The sequence below is a fragment of the Petaurus breviceps genome, unplaced genomic scaffold, assembly GCF_028583685.1.
Source record: "Petaurus breviceps papuanus isolate PSGF00001 unplaced genomic scaffold, PetGlider_PUasm1.0 454, whole genome shotgun sequence".
Lineage (NCBI taxonomy): Eukaryota > Metazoa > Chordata > Mammalia > Diprotodontia > Petauridae > Petaurus > Petaurus breviceps.
In genome coordinates, this window is record NW_027186342.1 from 1,811,159 (window position 1) to 1,821,315 (window position 10,157).

Sequence of the window (10,157 nt, forward strand, 5' to 3'; positions counted from 1 at the left end):
TAGGAAAGATAGGGAATACAGGTAGATGGTCCAGTGGATAGAACACTGGGCTTGGAATCAATAGATTTATCCTGACTTCAAATCTGGCCTTAGATGCTTACTACCTGTGTGGCTCTGGGTACTTTGCCCTGTTTGCCTCAGTTTCCTCATCTGTAAAATGAGCTGGGAAAGGAAATGGCAAACCACTGTAGTATCCTTGCCATGAAAACCCATAATGGGGTACCAAAGAGTTGAACAGGACTGAAAATGATTGAAGGGAAAGGAAGGACTTAGGGGAAAGAAAATGAGTTATGTTTTGGACATTTTGAGTTCAAGATTTCTACTGGATATCTAATTTGAGATTCCTGACAGGTAGTTGGAGATGGGAGACTAGAGGTTTGCAGAGAGGTTAGGGAAGATTAGGTAGGTTTGATAATAATGTATAGATATTTAAAATAGTTATTTTAAGTTATTTATAGTTATTATAAGTGATTATAAATAACAATTGTTCCTGTTTTGGTCAGAAACCCTGAGGGTCTTACCCCTACCAAAATGATTTTTTTTTTGACTAGGTAAAAGAGGTCATTCTTTGCCTCATTTCTTACCTAGTCTTAATCACTGAATGGGTGTTGCCTCAGACAAACTGAGACCTCAGAAAAACATAGCTTAAAAAGTTCAAGGTCTCCAGTATGTGTGGGGCCATCTCCAGTTGTCCTGATCTCTATCTTGCCACTGGACCCAGATGGCTCTGGAAGAGTGAAGCTGGTGACTTTGCACAACCCTCTCTTAAATCCAATTCAATTGCAAGTCAAGGCATCACCTTCCTGACATCATGGTCTTCTTTGAAAATGAAGGACAAACAACAGAGACGATAATTAAATCGGTGAAAATGAAGTCATATGGAGGGAAAATGGGAGGGTCCCAGGACAGGCCCTGAGGGCCACCTTGGCTAGATGAACTCTAAGGTCCCTTTTAGATCTATAAGGAATGCTCCTATGGTGATGAAAAGAGAATCCATGCTGACTTTTGGGAGAATAGGTTCTGTGGAGTGGTGGGGAATGGCTAAGTCTCAGAGGTGGAAGAACAGAGGCTAGTTGGTCTAATCCATAACTGTCCAACAATGCCTTGTATAACATCTGCCCCCAATGCTTATCTGCAGTTTGTCTTTCATTCTCAAAGAGGACCATGACATTGGGAACGTGATGCTGTCATGTGCAAGTGAATTGGACTTAAGAGAGGCAAGGATGGGCAAAGTCACCACCTCACTCTCTCCTTCAGAGCAGTCTGGGTCCAGTGACCAGATATCAGTCAGGATGACTGGAGATGGCCCAGCATGCAATGGGAGACTTCCGGCCTTTTTGAGCTAAGGTCTTTCCCAGGCTCATGTTCATCTAATCTCTGCTTGAAAGATTCCCATGATGGGGAATTTGCTATCTCACAAGAGACTGTTCATTCTTCTTTGGAATAATTGTCATTGGTAGGAATTTTTTAATGCTCCTGCTACTAATAATCATAACCATAACCATAATAATGGCAACTAAGCAACGCAGTAGACAGAGCACTGTGTCAGAAGCAATGGAACTTGAGTTCAAATTTGAACTCAGATTCTTACTGGCTATGAGACCTTGGGCAAGTCACTAACCTCTATTGCCTCAGTTTCCTTTTTGGTAAAAATGAGGATAATAGTATCACCTACTTCCCAGGGTTGCAGTGATATCAGATGACACAATATTTGTAAAGAGCTTAGTGTAGCATCTGGTACATAGTAGGTGCTACATAAATGCTAACTGTTATGGTTATTATATTCCCACCACCTGCCAAGTCTTCTGATTTTCTTGCTAAAGTTCAAAAAGTCAACAAGCATTTATTAAGTGCCAACTATGTACATGCATCCCTATATTTAATCATTATGTATTATTCATCACATTATTATTAATTATTAATAAACTTAACAATTATATATGATTAATATTTAATCATTACATATTCTTCTGTCTTTGGGATACATTCCAGCTTCTCTGAGACAGAATGCAAAGGACTGTGGATAGAGTAGGTAGGAGGGAAGTGTGGATATTGATTCTAAACAACTTTTTCTAGAAATTTAAATGTAATGAATCAGGTAGAAATGGGACAGTGAGAGTAGGTTTATTTTTGTCTTTTATAGCACCTAGCTGATACAGGACTGTAGGTGCCCGGTGAATATTTATTAGTTAATAGACAATTAATAAATACTTGTTGATTGACTGACTTAATTGACTTGGGGTTTCCACCTAGATGACACCACCCCTTCTTCCCCCTATGTGTACTGACCTCTTGTGGTACCAGACTAAATTGCAACCTAGTCCCTGGGTAACTGTCCCTTCAATTGAGTCTGAAACCTCTAAAAGGCCAAATTGAGGTCCTCATTCTAATGGTTCTACTGAGGCCATGATTTCCTGACATTTGGGTGAACCATAGGGGAAACTGAGGCCTGGTTGGGAGGAAGAGGCATGGAGCCTGTTGAGGGCCCTGTGGAGGGAATACTTGGGATTTCTAACAACTGAAGGCTATACCTTCAGGCAGGCCTGCACCTTCTCTTTGTGCCACAGGAGGAAAAGTTATAAAAGACAGGAGTCTGAATTCTCAGCTAAACATCAAAGTCCCCCCCCCACTCCTTCTGACCAGAGAAGAAAGGAGTGCATGAGGAGGCTGGAGGATCTCAGATTGGCCCTGCTCCTCCCTTCCTCCCCCCATCCCCACCGCTATCACAGCTGCGGTCTCCCCCACACAGGCTGGGGAAGAAGGGGAGGGGCGGGCAGAGAGGAGGAGTTGGGGACGGTGGGATCTGAGAGCCCCACGGTGCCAGGCAGCCAAAGAGAAAAAGCCAACCTTAGCTCAACCTCCCCGAAACCTCCTTCAGACCCACTCCCCAGTCATGTTGGGGACTCTAGGGTTTTGGATGTTTCTTCCTGCAGCTGTGCAGGGTAAGTGTCTATAGGAATGGGTTGTTCAACTGGCTTTCAGGCTTTCAAGGCAGGTTGCCCCCTGAGACAGACTGGGGATGGGGGTGGGGGAGAGACATTTAAGATAACTGACCCGTTGGTTCTTAGAGAGAGTCAAGGCAAAGGGGCAGGAGGTCCCATTTTAGATGGCTGCTGACTTTCCAGCTTTTTCACCTTGATCCTGAGATGTGACACGAGTTTTCTCTCTAACTAGACGTCTATCTGTCTGGGGTATAATCCTACCTTCCTTCTTCCCTGCCCTTATCTTGTCCTCAGCCCCACCAGGTCACCGGACTTGTGTTTTCTTTGAGGGCCCTGGTGTACAGGGCAGCACAAGGGCCCTGGGGGAGCTCCTAGATGAAGGGCCGGGGCCCCCCAGGGGAATTCGGTGCCTGTTTAGCCACTGTTGCTTTGGAATATGGAACCTGACTCAGGACGGGGCTCATTTGGAGATGCAGGGTGAGTGGCCAGGACTGGGAAACAAGGGGTGGGGATGTAAGGGGAAGAGAACTCTGGCTTGGAGAGATGAGGCATGGGGAGCTAGCTTCTCTAAGAGGGATGATAGCACATCTATAGAGGAAGAAAGACCATGTCAGAGATTGAAGGGACACCTCTAAAAAGAGAAGGAATAGGTCCTCTAAAAGTGGACTTTACTGCCTTCTGTCCCCTTCTCTTCCCAACCCCAGGTTGCCGAGACAGTGATGAGCTGGGCTGTGAATCCCCGAGATGTGAGCCAGCCCGTCGTGCCCACCCAAGCCCTGGCTCCACTCTCTTCACCTGCTCCTGTGGCACTGACCTCTGCAATGCTAACTACAGCCACCTGCCACCTCCAGGGATCTCAAGGGCCCCCAGCTCTCAGGGTAATCACTACTCTGGAGCCCAAGTGTCCAGGCTGGAAGGCCAGGCTGGGGTTGCGTGTGCAAGGTGGGGGAGAATGGAGATAGGGTTGAAACTGGGAGGAGGGCCATGCCCAGATTTCCCTCTGTCCATACTCCTCCCAGTCCAAGCCTCCTACTCCCTCCTCCTGACCTTGGGATGTTTTTTACTCTGATGACAAGAAGATAACAGGAAAAACTCTATGGAAGCAATGGGAAGGGGATGAAGAGCCCAGAGCATGGGTTCCCAGAGTGCCCAGGATCCATATCTTTCTTCAGCAAGGGGAGGGGAGGTTGGGGATAGTCTAGAGTATTCCCCTCCAGCCCTGAATTTATTCTCTGTCTGTCCAGGGGACTCCTTTCTGGTGGTGGCGTCTCTGCTGGGGCTGTTTCTCCTTCTTATGCTGGGCAGCAGCATCTTGGGTACAGACTTGACCCCTGCCACCCCTCTCCCCCCAATGCCCTTTGGGCATCCTTCTGATGCTTCTCTGTGTCACCCCCACACACAAACACCTCCCAGGTACTCTCTGGGCCCTTCTCCCCAGCCTTCCTCCGCCATGACCATGCCCTCTCTAGCATGGAGCCATGTCCTCTGCCCTTTCTCTGACCCCAGCCTCCCCTAGGTGTTAGCCCCCATCATGCCATCATCCCTCTGCCCTCAGCAGTCCTCACGGTCCTTTTATTTCCTTCCCGTGGTCTTGGTCCCATGACCATCCCACTACACCTCCCAAGCCCTTGGTCCTGTGCATGCTGGCCCCACAGCTCCCAACCCTAGGGCTCCCCACCACCTGTATCTCCAGCCCTTCGACAGTGGAAGGCATTTAGGGCCTCAGGGGGCCAGGAGCTAGAGCTGGAGCCAGGCAGCGGTTGGAGCCGGGACTTGCCAGAGCTGCAGGAGTTATGTTTCTCTCAGGTCTCTGTTCCCCACGTCATGGCGGGCAGGTGGGGGGTGGGGGATAACAGTCCCAATGCTTCAATTCCAGTGATTGGGCACTGGGTCCTTCCTTTGCTGTCATGGCTAGGGTGATGAGGGATGAGGGCAAGAAACGCCGAATAGGATAGAAGCCTGAAGAAAAGGTGGTGAATCCAGCCCCCTTGCAGCAGCGTTTTGTCCCCTTTTGCCCAGATCCTACAAGAGGGAGGCCACACCGTGGTATGGGCAGGACACCTCCAAGGGGAGCCGGTGGCCATCAAGGCCTTCCCCCCTTGGGCCGCACCCCAATTTCAGGCAGAAAGGGCACTCTATGAGCTTTCTGGCCTGCAGCATGACAACATAGTACGCTTTATTGCTGCTGGCAGAGGGGGTCCTGGCCCCCAGCCTCCCGGGCCCCTACTGGTTCTCCAGTTCTACCCCAAGGTAAGTGTCTGGTGATGGTGGGAGGAAGAAGGTCATGGGGGCTCTCTGCTCCCATCCCTTGTTCCCTGTTCCTGTTCATTTCTCTCTTCTGGCCTCCCTCTTGTCCTCTCACCTTCCCTCGGTCTGTTACTGGTCCCTTTCCTCCAGGCTTGCCGTCTATCCCTATGCCTACAGCCCTTTCTCCTAAGAGATAGTTAGTTAGTTGATGATCTCTTAATCATTGCCTTCTTGTTTCATTTTCTACCTTTTCTTCTGAAGTCCCATACCCTATGTTGTGGCTGTTGTTCAGTCACTCATGCCCAACTCTTTGGGAGCCCATGGACCATAGCAAGTCAATACTGTCCATGGGTTTTTGTTTATTTGTTTTTTGACAAAGATAGAGGAGTTGTTTGGCTACTTTTAAGTGACTTACCCAGAGTCACACTGCTAGCATGTGTCTGAAGCCAGATTTGAATTCAGGTCTTCCTGACTCCTGGCCTAGCACACTCTCCACTGAGCCAACTACCTGCCTCAAACACTTAGTAGGCACTAAATACCTGAATTTCATTTGAAATATATCATGGGTTGGTAATAAGAAATTAAATGGGAATTTGGGAGGAGTTTTGTGGCAGCCAGAGACAACACACAAAGGCCAGCAGACGACACAAAAACAAGTTAGGAACTCAAATGCATGAAATATATGCATAATGTGGGCTGTATAATGCAATAGCCCACAAAAGAAAAAAGAGAAATTCAGACTTCTACTCTGGCACAAGGGGAAGGCCAAAAATTTTTATGGGGGGAATGTTGCACCCTTAACCCCTGCAGTGTGGAAGGGATAACTGTAATGATGTTTCCCAAAGTGTGTGGGTGGAGAGATGTCTGTCTCTTTTTTTGGTACCTGCTCCCTCTTCCCAAGGCTCACATGTCTTTCTCCTACTATGTGATCGATCCTTCCTCTAGGGCTCCCTACGCCACTACTTGGCCCACCATACCTGCGACTGGGGCCATTCTATAAAGCTTGCACTCTCTCTGACTAGGGGCCTGGCCTTCCTTCATGAGGAATCCTGGAAGGATGGTGAGCCCAGGGGAAGCTGGAATTCTGTCTCCTCCTGGATATGGAAAGGAGGAATGAGAAATTAGGGGGCAAAGAATAACCTTTGATTTGTAATCCCATCCTCAGGTCAATATAAACCAGGCATTGCCCATAGGGACCTGAGTAGTCACAATGTGCTTGTCCGGGATGATGGTTCGTGTGCCATTGGAGACCTGGGCCTCGCCTTGGCTCTTCCTGGTCTCACTCAGCCCCCTACTTGGCTCCCCACTCAACCCCGGGGCCCAGCCACCATCATGGAGGTGGGGACTTTGGGCAGGGAGGAGGAGGGAAGAGAAATGTCCCTAGTTTAATGTCAAGGGACTTGATGGAAGTGGTCTTGATTTCCTTGGTGGAGATCATATTGCTGTGGAGACAAGAGGAGGGGGTATTCTTTGGGTAGCTGCATGGGGGAGGGCGGGTTGAGGCTTTTGTTATTGTCAGATTGCCATGGTAATGGTACAAGGTCCTCCTTCACCCAAGGCTGGAACTCAGCGGTACATGGCCCCCGAGATCCTGGACAAGACTCTGGACCTTCAGGACTGGGGGATGGCCCTTCGTCGGGCTGATATCTACTCTCTTTCACTGCTCTTGTGGGAGATGCTAAGTCGATGCCCTGACCTATGGCCTGGTGAGGGGCTGGAGCATATCCTGAACATCTCCCACCCCCAGACATACATACCTGTGCCTCCCATACCAACACCTCCCACTCTTTCCCTGGTCCTTATCTTCTTCCTGACATCCTTCCATTGCTATTACCAAAAGATCCCCTTTGTATAATATTGTACCCTGTGAGATAGGCCAAGCAGAGTTTATTACCCCCATTTCAATAGAGAAGAAAATTTGAGACTTAAACAGGCTTGTCTAATATGATGTCTAGCAAGGGAAAAAGCTTGAACTTCTAACTTCTAACTTCAGTCTGGGTCCCCTTGTCCGAACACCACTTTCCTTGACCTTGATTCCTCTCTGCCCAATTCCCACCCTCTTCAGAAGTCCTGACCTCTGCCCCACTTTGGGTCTCCTCTCCTAAGCTATTCCTAAGCTTTACGTCCCCTTACTTCTCCCACCCCTCACCCATCCTAAGGGAAGCACCTTAGACACTGACTCCTATCCCCCATGTGCCTGACCCTCAGACCACAGGCCCCCACCGTTCCAGCTAGCTTATGAAGCAGAGTTGGGGAGCAGCCCCACCACTTGTGAGCTCTGGGCTTTGGCGGTGGCAGAAAGAAGGAGACCCCGCATTCCCCCCAGCTGGTACCGAACCACCATGGTAAGGGGCATAAAGAGGAGGAGAGGAGAGGGAGGAAGGGACAGTGTGGGGGGGGGGATGGGAAGAGGGATGTTACAAAGAGGGAGGGGCATGGCCCTACAGAGGATTAATTTCCACATCCTACTCAAACTTCTCTCCTTAAGCCCAGCTAGTCTCATCATCTCTTATGACTTTCCTTAGCTTTCTATTTTTCTTTCCTGTGACCTTAGAGGCCAATTCTAATTCCCGGGAATATTCTTTGTTCTCCTCCTCTCCACCTGGCCCCATTCCCCCCCCCCCAAATTCCCTTCTTCTGTGCCCCACTGTTCATTTCCCTTCTATCACACCTGCTGACTCCACCTCAGCCTCATTCCTCTGCTACGGGCTTCTAGAGGTAGGTGCCCTTGATGCCTCAGTTTCTCTTAATTATTTCTGTCTCTATGTTGTCTACATTTGTGTCTGTGCCCCTGGCCAGGGCAGCCCTTGGCATCGGTGGAATAAGTGATTGCCTCTTGTGAGTAGTTTGAATAATGGGAACTTTTCTGTCTTTCAAGATATCTTCTAGTGGGGTGGCTAGGTGGCGCAGTGAATAGAGCATCAGCCCTGGAGTCAGGAGGACCTGAGTTCAAATCTGGCCTCAGACACTTAACATAAAAAATAGCCATGTGACCTTGGGCAAGTCACTTAACCCCAATTGCCCTACCTTTCCCCCTCCAAAAAGCAAAAAAAAAAAAAAGATATCTTCTAGTTGTAGCTCTGTCATCTCCTTTCCTCCTTCCCCTGCTCACTTGGAATAGCTATAATACTAATTTCTATCAGATTCAGAGGTGGAGACTGAATCCAAACGTCACAGAACAAATTCCAGGATTTTATTATTAGTCATTATTTTATTATTATATAATGTTTCATATGATAAACTCATTGTTTATTTTATTATTATAAAGAATTATAATTATAATATTATATTATATATTATAATCTTATGAATAAATTATACATTATTATTATTATTTAAGGGATTTGTTCTATGAAGGATTTCTATAGATTCAGTTAAAGGGCTGCACTTGAGGACCTAGAGGGCCACATGTGGCTTCAAGGCTGCAAGTTCCCCATCCTGGATAAAATAATAGGAGAAGACCCCCATTAAAATATCCAAGTCATTTGGAAGGAGGGAAGGTCTTTTTTGCATTAACACATCAGCCCAGACTAGTTTAAGGAACAAATTGTTTGACACCTCAGAGGCAGAAAGAGCCTGTTCTGGGGGAACATGAGTTTTGTTACCCTGAAAGGAGTTTGTGTGACATGAGACGATGCTAAGAACAGTGCTAATAATGATGAAAACTCACATTCCTACAGCACTTTCCATGTGTGATTCTCATGAGCCCTGTGAAGTAGGTAGTACATTCTACAGATGGGTAAAGTGAGGGTCAGGAGGGCAAATTTCTACAAGGTGACAGAACCAGGACTTGAACCAGGGTCTTTGGACTCCGAGACTAGTGTTCCACATTGACTCTGAAAAGAAGGACTCAGTTTCCTCATCTATAAAATGGGGTGGTTGGATTACGCCATTTCTGAGATTCATTCTAGCTCTAAATTCCAGGAGCCCATAAGAGATAATAGAGAAGAAATCTGAGGGGGGTGTGTGTGTCAACAAAGACAGCCCTGCATCAAGACATGGGGGAGGAGGGGGCAGGAGGGAGGGTGGCCTAATTCTCTGTCCTCTCTCCCAGGAGCCTGGTGGGTTGCCGGAGCTGCTGGAGGATTGCTGGGATTCAGATCCCGAAGCTCGACTTACAGCTGAATGTGTACAGCATAGATTAGCCAGCCTGAGACTCACCCCCGAGGCCCTGGACTCTGGAGAGGCCTCTCCCAATGTCCTTCCTTCCTTTTGTGCTCAAGCCTGCCCTGCAAACCCCGGGGTAGCAACCTCGCTCCCCTGGCAAGGGACCTTTTTAGACCCTAGCTGAGTATGTTTGAAACCCCTTTACCAAAACGGAGCAGTATCTCAATATGCCCCTTAGCAAGCATTGCTGTGACTATGTAAATATGTAGATATGTAATTCACATGTAATCCGTGTACATATATAATGTATTTATATACCCCAAGACACATGTAGCATGATTGTATGACTCACTATTTAACCTCACAACTCTGCCCTTTCTATTCTACCGACCCATAGGTTTCCTGCTCCATAACTGTCACTGAATGAATCTGGAAGACAGAAGACTGGCAAAATGATGGGAAAGGGGTGTGCAGATGAGGAAGGGAAGAAAAAAGGGCAAAGAATAGGCAGCAAAGAGATGGGAACAGATTTGTAACAATGAAAAACAATTTTCTCAATTCTTATATTTTTTGACACTTTTTGGACTGCTCTCTCTTGCATCTCTGACATTGTGGTCCACTAGATTTTCTCTGATCTTGTCGGATCAGACCCCCTCATCCACTAAGGAGGGGAGGTGCAGATAGAGACAGCTAGCACCAGTTACTGATGAATATCCATGAGTGAAACTCCTTACTACAAAGATGTTCTAACAACTTTGGTGTTGAGACTGGTACATTGGGGAGATAACCTGAGTTCAGCTTTCTCAGAATTATTGTTTACTGTTTGTCCTTCCTTCTCAAAGAGGACAACAGATGGGTGAT

The 10,157-nt window shown here is 47.5% G+C and overlaps 1 protein-coding gene across 1 annotated transcript; it reads left to right on the forward strand.

Annotated features, from left to right (window-relative positions):
- The first annotated feature begins 2,893 nt into the window (after positions 1–2,893).
- On the forward strand, positions 2,894–9,854 carry AMHR2 (anti-Mullerian hormone receptor type 2). The gene is made up of 11 exons (XM_069101127.1): positions 2,894–2,942; positions 3,237–3,419; positions 3,647–3,824; positions 4,173–4,258; positions 4,636–4,748; positions 4,962–5,192; positions 6,135–6,249; positions 6,355–6,527; positions 6,748–6,895; positions 7,398–7,534; positions 9,244–9,854. The coding sequence occupies exons 1-11, from the start codon at positions 2,894–2,896 to the stop codon at positions 9,478–9,480; spliced, it is 1,650 nt and encodes a 549-aa protein (XP_068957228.1). The 3' UTR covers positions 9,481–9,854.
- The last annotated feature ends 303 nt before the right edge of the window (positions 9,855–10,157 follow it).

Bases quoted from the DNA above. Each gene is read 5' to 3' on its own strand.
- AMHR2 (XM_069101127.1), top strand. From the start codon at position 2,894: ATGTTGGGGACTCTAGGGTTTTGGATGTTTCTTCCTGCAGCTGTGCAG. The intron at 5,193-6,134 runs GTAAGTGTCTGG...TCCTTCCTCTAG, and splicing joins TTCTCCAGTTCTACCCCAAG to GGCTCCCTACGCCACTACTT. The intron at 6,528-6,747 runs GTGGGGACTTTG...CCTTCACCCAAG, and splicing joins GCCCAGCCACCATCATGGAG to GCTGGAACTCAGCGGTACAT.